The 8724-nt window shown below is 41.6% G+C and overlaps 1 protein-coding gene across 2 annotated transcripts in view; it reads left to right on the forward strand.

The window, feature by feature from the left end:
• Positions 1-7028, forward strand: part of MRPS27 (mitochondrial ribosomal protein S27) — a 72244-nt gene extending 65216 nt beyond the window's left edge. For both annotated transcript variants that reach the window (XM_090038131.1, XM_090038132.1), the window contains exons 10-11: positions 1833-2003; positions 6666-7028. In XM_090038131.1, the coding sequence (XP_089894257.1) occupies positions 1833-2003; positions 6666-6908 (414 nt within the window). In that variant the 3' untranslated portion in view covers positions 6909-7028. The remainder of the gene's footprint in view (positions 1-1832; positions 2004-6665) is intronic.
• The last annotated feature ends 1696 nt before the right edge of the window (positions 7029-8724 follow it).

An 8724-nucleotide genomic window follows, 5' to 3' on the forward strand; every position in this document is an offset into this window, starting at 1 on the left:
GAATTACTTTGTTTCCATGATGCAACACCTGGTTAAATATTTCCAGTTGGCAAAAACAGCTGGCAAGTTGGCTAGAAAGCTATTTCTTGTCCTGCTAAGGTCTAATGCTTCCGTTTATCTTACACCTACAACACCTCTTTCCCCATTGATCCAAGACTCGATATGCCTTTTTATTATTATAATACTATACCTATTACTTGACTGTTTCTGTGCATGAGAAAGACGTATAAGGTTAAATCTCTAGCTATTCTGAGGGACTCTCTAAATGAGAATATACATCTTTCCAAGCACACACACACATGTTCTTTCTGTTTATCTCATCTTGCTGTTACATTATTAGTAGTTTCAAGCTGGTTTACAGAGCCATTAAATTACAGTATCAAGAAATGAGCAGTAGGGAAATATTCCATTTCAAATAAGCCTGATCTTGCTTCATCCAATGTTATACAAATGCAAACATGTGAAAATGATCTTCAAATCTAAATGCAGACTGTAGGTATCAAGCTTACTTTTGCCCCGGGGGGAGTATCTACCTTTACCTTAAAAACATTCAGTGGTTATTTATAGATGTGCTTCATTACAGTGACATCCACGCAAAATGAGGATTCAGAGAAGAACAGCAGCTCTTTGCATTTATAAAATTTGAAGCTGAAAAATACATTTCTGGATTATCTGAATAATTTTTGTTTTGGGGGAAATGCTTCCCCCCTCAACCATACACATACAGATTTCCCTCAAACACATGTAAGCATCAAAATAGCAAATACCTTCAATGTTTTGGATACCATGCTTGGTATTGCTAATGCATGTAAAAACTGTGGGTTAATTGAGCTAATGTGTTCCTTTCAGTTCTGAGAGGGGAGATTTCTTTCCAAGAACCAAAGTATCTTGAGGTCAGGGGTGTTTGTCTCCATGGGCCTGAACCAGATTTTCAGGTTTCCCCATGTGCTGGATGACCTACAAGCAGCAGTGGGGTAATATCCCAAAGCTGCCAGAACCTCTGTTTCAGCACAACTCTAGAACCCAGGGAGTAAATGCAGCTGCTGCTTGCCCCTTCTTTTCCCCTTGCCATCTATTTTAGTCACCAAGGTTGACTAAGAGCCCTAATGAAGTAATACTGCTCCTGGAAGAGCTCTAACAGCCATAGCAACAAACCCCTTCAAGAAGTCCCCTGGGTTATATGACCTACATGCATGGGTCATATGCTTGATACCCCTGCTCCAGATGAAAGTAGTGTGAACAGAATGAGGAGTTTTCATAAGTTAAAACCTCATATGTACTGTGGATGCTATATGTTTGTGCTCCTTTTTCTGTTCTTGCTATTAAATCTAAATCACTTCTGAATGCTGTCTTTTGTCATTCAGCTGAAGGAAACTCAAAATGAACATCAGCCAGAGATCATTCAGCTGCCCTGTTGTAGTTATTACATAAACTTTTCATGGTAGCTTCCCATATGCACTTATTGGAGTAGATTGTTTGTGCTGTTTTCACTATGAATATTGTGAAATATTTATTGGCCAGGCATTAGACTAGTAGAGCTGCTAGTCTGTTTGCTTGGAACTCTATGCCGCCCTGCATTAAAAGTCACCAAGAACTTTGCCATAGATATATGCATGGGAGCAGTTACATAAACTCTGTAAACACTTCCAAAAATCAAAGCTTTCTATTTCCTCAACTGATAGGTAGCATTAGTTCTTCGAACAGAACTGGTTTCTTTTCCCCTGGCAATAAAGCCATCTGCAAATGCAGGCTGTTTCATGAAAAATCAGACTAATGATGTTGAAATAATGTTTGTCAGCTGCATGGTAAAAATTCTGATTTTGGTTGTTCAGGTTGATGTTTTGGAGACCATTTTGCAGTCCATTCCCGAGGCAAAAACAGATCCAGAACCATCTCAAGAAGAAGTCACGGCATCAGTTCCCAAGCCAAAACAAACAGAATCTGAAGAAACATCAGAAGAATCAGAGTGGTCCAGGCTGCCTGAATACCTCACTCAATTCAAAGTAAGGTGTTTCTTTCTTACAGCTTTACTAAGCTACAGCAGGTTTCTACTGTATGCAGTAGCAAGTAAATAACTTCCTTTTATATGGGTAGGGGACAACCATTCGGTGCATCAGTTATGCTACCTGGCATGTTTTAAACTGACTTTGAAATGCATTTTAATTGCCTCAAACAGGAAATTGCCTTCAAAGAATCAAATGCTTAAGGCTACTTGTGTCCGTCTCCTGGGATTTTATCTTTACTTTTCATACATCAGACTGATAAATCAAGACCTAGTTAGTGAACATGCTGTGTCATTACAGATCCATTATCTGGCCTTCTGTGAGTTCTGTTTTGTTGCATTATATTGGTCAGATATTGTACAGGTTCTGTTGGTCACTTAATGACAACATTCACAAATAAGAGTATTGCAACTTAAAACTTCAGTCTGGGATATCAGATAAGTCTCTATTCCTCCTTTCCCTGTTTTAAAGTCTTCCAACCACTGTTAACATGCAACATGCAAATCCTTAGTCTCATCATGATAACGCTCATACATAAATAGACTATTTTTTATATTAATCACTCCAGTGATTTGCACTGTTATTATATCAGATGCCCTAATTAATTGTTTTGAAGCTATGCTTCCAGCAGTGGTTGGTATTAATGGATTTTTTCTTTTCTTACACAGTGCAAGCAGCATGTCAGATTTTTCATTACTGCTTTCATGACCATGGACAGTTGCTCTGGCCACATAGACTTGTTTTTCTAAACAAGTTTTAGAAGTAAATCTAAAGGACTTCCATGGCCTTTTTATCTCCCCCCAATTTAATTTTATTTGAGCTAAGCACCTTTTAGAATCAAACCCATTTGTATATATTCTGGGGGTTACAGACAAGAAAAAAGGACACGCCAGTTAAAATCTTCAGGAGTCTGTTTGTGCTTAGCATCTCTGCTAAATAAGTTTCTGGGAAAACAACAGCTGTGCTGACTGTAAGAACTACCATACCCTACAAAGACTAAAAGGCTGGTACAAGAATGCCCAATGTGAATCCTGGTGCCAACTGCAGTCGACAGCTACATCGTCTGTACAAGAACAAGGGTGGAGAGAAAACTGAGTTACTGTTGTTTTTTCCCCTCTTGCAGTTTCAAACTGCAAACAGGATCTGTTAATGGCTAGATCCAAATACATCAATAATGCATGTATGTATTTTATAAATTTTAAAAAATGTATAATGGGGATGCAGACAGATTTATTGGAGACAGCAGGCTCTGGTCAAGTTGCCTTCAGTCTTAAGGTGCCTGAGTAAACCCCTGCCTTCATACAACTGACAGTTTTGCTTTTCGTTCAGCTGATAGAAGCTTATATTTTTCCATCTGAAGCAGACAACTTATGCTGTCCATACTGTATGTGCATGGGCGAGTCAATGATCACACCATGTCTCCGTGATGTATTTCCATTCCATGTTAAGTCACAGAAGGCCAATAACTGCTGTTTAATAAACTATGACTGTGCCTCAGACCTAGGCTTGCTCAACTTGGCTTTTTTATATATACTTCTGGCTTCATTTCTATGTTTAGTCTTCAAAATGGCCATTTTTGGAAATGGTGTGAATGACCCTTTTCAGAGAGGCTAACAAGTAAGATGTCTTGCAAGATGTGAAGGTACCCTTCAAGGGAATAGGACTTGAGAGCACTTGGACTTCCAGATCAAGCTGTTAGAACTATAATTTAGACTCTGTTATAGAAAGAGTTGAACAAAATAAATTATCTATCCACAAATACCACATGTTAAGACCTGCTATTCAGTACAACTTTCTTCCAGCAACTCTTTCCATCTGTGTAAATGATCAGTGGAGAGGCATGTCATTGCAGAAATGCCATCTTCATTCTCACGTGCCAAGACGCATACAACATTATTCTGTCTAAAAGCAATGTTCCTTTTTGGGCTGCAAGTACAGCCATGGAGAATCAATATAAAAAAAAGTCAAAGTATGCATCTGTCTTGTACCTATGGTATGTATGGCCAGTTCCTTTCTTAAAATTCAAGTTTCATTTACATATTGCACACTATTAAGCAGAGTCCCAAATTTCAGTTATTTCATAATGCTCATCCAAATATCATCAAGTATTCTCTTAGTCTGATAACTTCAAAGCAAAGCATTTGGGACCCCTTTTGCAAAAAATCTTCCTGGCTCTTGACAGAACACGGGGTAAAGCTAACACCCTGGAGAAGAGGAACCAGATCCAGGCTGACCTTGGCAGGTTGGAGAAGTGGGCCGAGAGCAACAGGATGCAATTCAATAAGGACAAGTGCAAGGTGCTGCATCTAGGGAGAAAAAATTGCCATCATACTTATAGGCTGGGGGGCAACCTTCTCAGCAGCACTGAGACGGAAAGAGATCTTGGAGTCACTGTTGACTCCAGGATGAACATGAGTCGTCAATGTGATGAAGTAGTCAGCAGAGCCAATCGCACTTTGTCCTGCATCCATAGGTGCTTCACAAACAGGTCCAAGGAGGTGATTCTTCCTCTCGACACGGCAGTGGTCAGGCCACATCTGGAGTAGTGTGTCCAGTTCTGGGTACTGCAGTTCAAGTTGGATGCGGACAACCTGGAGAGGGTCCAAAGAAAAGCCACTCTTCTGATTGGAGGCCTGCAGGGAAGGCCTTATGAGGAAAGGCTAAGGCCTTAACCTCTTCAGCCTCTCCAAGAGAAGGCTGAGATGGGACCTTATGGTGGCATACAAATTCATAAGGGGAGAGCGACATGAAGTAGGCAATGCTCTGTTGTTCCAGGGGGTGCCCTGGTAAACAAGGAACAATGGCCATAAGTTACTGGAGGGTAGGTTTAGACTGGACATCAGAAAAAAATTCTTCATGGTCAGGGTTGCCAGGATCTGGGCTTGCAAGGGAGGTGGTGCTCACCCCATCCTTGGGGGTCTTCAAGAGGAGACTGGACAGGCACCTGGCTGGGATCACATGATCCCAGGTTTGATGACCCTTTTCTTGCCTGCCAGGGGCAGGGGGGTCGGACTAGATGGCCGACTGAGATCCCTTCCGACCCTAGAATCTATGGGAAAAAGCCAATGTGGTTCTGCTGTTCTGGGCAAGAAGAAATGGAGAGGGTTCTAGAGGGACACTGCAGTCTCTTGCGCACTCCAGAATTGAGCCCCATAGCTCAATAGCAACTCTCCCTGTCAGTTCTGAGCAAATTGGAGGAATGTGGTCAGTGGCACATAAAACTCAGCATAGTGCAGAGTGGGAAAAACAGCTGACCATGACTCCAGCACCCAGGCTTCCATCCAGGTGCCTTGTAGTTCCCATTGCATTGGGGGATAAATTACACGTGCATGTGTGTATTCTGGAGTGCAACATTTGTCAGTCTTCCACAAGCAAAGCTTTTTATTCATGCTTTTGTGCAGGGAGCCAGGGACAGGGGACCATATTGGGAGCCTCCTTTAGATGAGACATTAAGATGTCATACATCTCCTTAGTGGTTCAATGAAAGACAGACAGTAATGAAAGAACATGAAGGAGCAGTGGGTAAAGGCTCTGCTTAAAGCCTTGTCATATTTGTCCTTCAGGAAGCTCCTTCTATGCTGTAGCTAACTACATCTTTAAGCCAGTTAAGTGCCTTTGTCAGTGCAACATCAGGCTTATACGTTAAAATTCCAGAGCCAGAAATAGTTGTACTGGATGATCTATATCATACAGCACTTAAGTGAATTAATATTTGTACTTCATGAGGTACCCCACACACACACACACTCACTCTCTCTCTCTCTCTCTCTCTCTCTCTCTCCCCCTCCATGAGGTACTCCACACACACACGCACGTAAGCAAAGTACAAGAAAGAAATACTGCATGACTTTCTGGCCAAGTTCTACACTTGGCAACATGGCTTTTAATCAAAAGCAACCTCTCCAAACGGAGACAGAAAAAGGAATAGTGCAAGGTCTCTCTAAGCAGAGTTTAACTTCAGATCACATCAGCTGATGGGGAAAATCTGTAGGGGAGTATGGTGGGATTTGCTGTAGCTGCAAGAACTCTTGGGAACTATTTAGTATGCCATTAGTAAGACTGTCTAAAAACAATTTGCATCTTTTGAAAAGGATGCTAATAGGGGTCATCCAGATCAAATCCTTACATCAGCCCTGGGTTAGAAAGAAGCCAGAAGTGTTTAGTTTACATTTGTTGACCAGTTAGCTATCATTTGAAATTTAAAATTTTTGTTAAGGCATTTCTCTTTTAGTTTTGCAGGTTTGGTCAGCAGTTACTTAACTCTATTTAAACTTGATTTTATTTGATAATAAGAGCTGAGGTAAGCTAACTTTGAAGTTCCCTGCATTTGGGAGGATTGGCAAAATGCTGTTAGCATTGCACAATCATTTTCCTAAGATAAATGCATAAATTAACTTATCCATGAGCAGTGATCATTTTCTCTGCTTTCTATTTAGAAAGCTTTCTGCTTTCCATAGCCTCTGATGAAATAAGATGTTGTTTATGAAAGCTTACGTGTCTCTGATTTAGTCAGTCTACAAGGTGCCCAGTCTACGATGTCTACCCTAGCTTCTGCTTGACTTATGCAGCAATAATGGCACAGCTCTGACTGTTACATGCAACAGTTATTATGGCTGTTGTGGCTGACTAACTTTTTAAAAAGAAAACTCATTTTTTCCACAGGAGCTGTACTCCAAGCTGCATTCACTTGGCAAGGTGGAATCTGAAAGCTTGTTGACACTGACCACCCAACTTGTCAAGGAAAAGCTGCCAGCCTGTGAAGTGGAAGACATTGCTAAATATGAGCAGAAGCTTAAGGAGTGGGAGCAGGAACAAATGTTTCTCACTGAGAGAGAGAAAGAGCTGCGAGAAAATGCCAGGAAGAAGCTAGAAGCAAGGCAGTTAACTCATGCATCTGTTCAATAGTACAACTCAGAGACTGCTATATTGCTATAGATCTTTTGGTAATAAACTTAAGTTCATGCCGCTATTAATACAGCTGTACAACCATGCTGTGAATGTGACATTAAATGTATGCAAATTAGACTCTAACTCTAATTGTTTCCATCCATTCAGCCTGTTTCCTGAAGTAAAATGCATACAGTTTAGAATTATCCCTGCATATTACTCTAGTTAGCAGGTGGAAAAGTTAGAGGAAGAGATTAAGAGAGATGAGAAGCAGCCAGCTGTTTGGTGGATGGCTTTGAGACTAGAGCAAGTCTGAACCAAAGAAAACAAAAAACATCAAAAAGCAAATGCTTTAGCTGACCTTTCTTCCCTTCACTTTGGTTTTATCTCAGTGCACTAGGGCCTTCTCCATAACAGAAAATAATTCTTGGGCTTCCTTTAGCTCTTGAGGATTAATATGATAGACACCAGCAACTCCTATTTGGACAAATCCAGTCACTAAATATAGACTCAGAAGTCTAATTTTGACACCTCATTTTTGAAAACTTAGCCTATGCAGTTAAGGCTGGTACAGGCACATAAACATTTCCACTTCACTCATCCCTTCTACTCAGACATTAGGGTCAATGAAGTGGCATTCCCATCCCCCCCTTCAGACACCAGCAAGCCATCATTTTTCTTAATTTTGAAGCATTGCACACCCTCTGCCTGTTTATTCCTGACCTCAGATGCTTATGTAATCTTAATGACCTGCGGTCATTGAGAGGTGTCAAAAACAGTTAACAGGGCATGCTGTGAGCACAAACCAAGATGAAGTTGGGGACAGACAGGGATTATGGTAGATTAGGACCATCCTATCTATTTTTTGTTCCATACTGTTACAACATGTGTTCAGATCTTTGGGCTCAGATGAACTTCATCCAAGGGTGCTGAAGGAATTGGCCAGTGTCATAGCAGAGCCACTGGCACAGCTGTTCAAGCACTCATGGTGCTCTGGTCAGGTCCCAGAGGACTGGGAAAGGGCCAGTGAGATCCCTGTTTTCAAGAAGGGGAAGAGGGATGAACTGGGAAATTATAGGTCAGTTAGTCTCACCTCTACCTTTGAAAACTCTGGAAAATAAGATCACATCTGTGGGAGCCCAGCAGGGGGAATAATGCTGAAAGGAAATCAGCATGGATTCATTGCAGGTAGGTCCTGCCTGACTAACCTTGTTTCTTTTTATGACCATGTCACAAAATGCTTAGAGGCAGGAGTTGGAGTAGATGTTATCTACCTAGACTTGTAAGAAGGCCTTTGATACAGTATCTCATTCTGCTCTTGTAAATAAACTAACAGGCTGTGATTACACGGTCAGGTGGGCAAATTGGCTTGGGGTTGCACCCAGGGAGCAGTGGTGGATTGAGCAGTAGAGTCCCACAAGACTCGGTCCTTGAACCGGTGCTATTCAATGTCTTCATCAGGGACTTTGACGAGGGCGTGGAGAGCACCCTGTCCAAGTTCGCAGGTGATACCAAATTATGGGGCAAAGTTAACACACCAGAGGATAGGGCATGGATCCAGACAAATCTGGCCAGGTTGCAAAAAAATGGGCAGAATGAAATAGGATGCACTTGTTTTTGTTGAACTGCAAAGTGCTGCACCTGGGCAAAAAGAACCACCACCACACTTACAGACTGGGGGGTGACCTCAGCAGCACAGCAGTGGAAAGGGATCTTGGGCATCATAGTTGACTCCAAGATGAATATGAGTCGTCAATATGATGAAGTGATCAACAAGGCTAACCACACTTTGTCATGCATCTACTAATGCATGATGAACAGGTCCAGGGAGGTG

This window comes from Crocodylus siamensis, chromosome 3 (assembly GCF_052110815.1).
Source record: "Crocodylus siamensis isolate JL-2025a chromosome 3, ASM5211081v1, whole genome shotgun sequence".
In the NCBI taxonomy this organism is placed as follows: domain Eukaryota; kingdom Metazoa; phylum Chordata; order Crocodylia; family Crocodylidae; genus Crocodylus; species Crocodylus siamensis.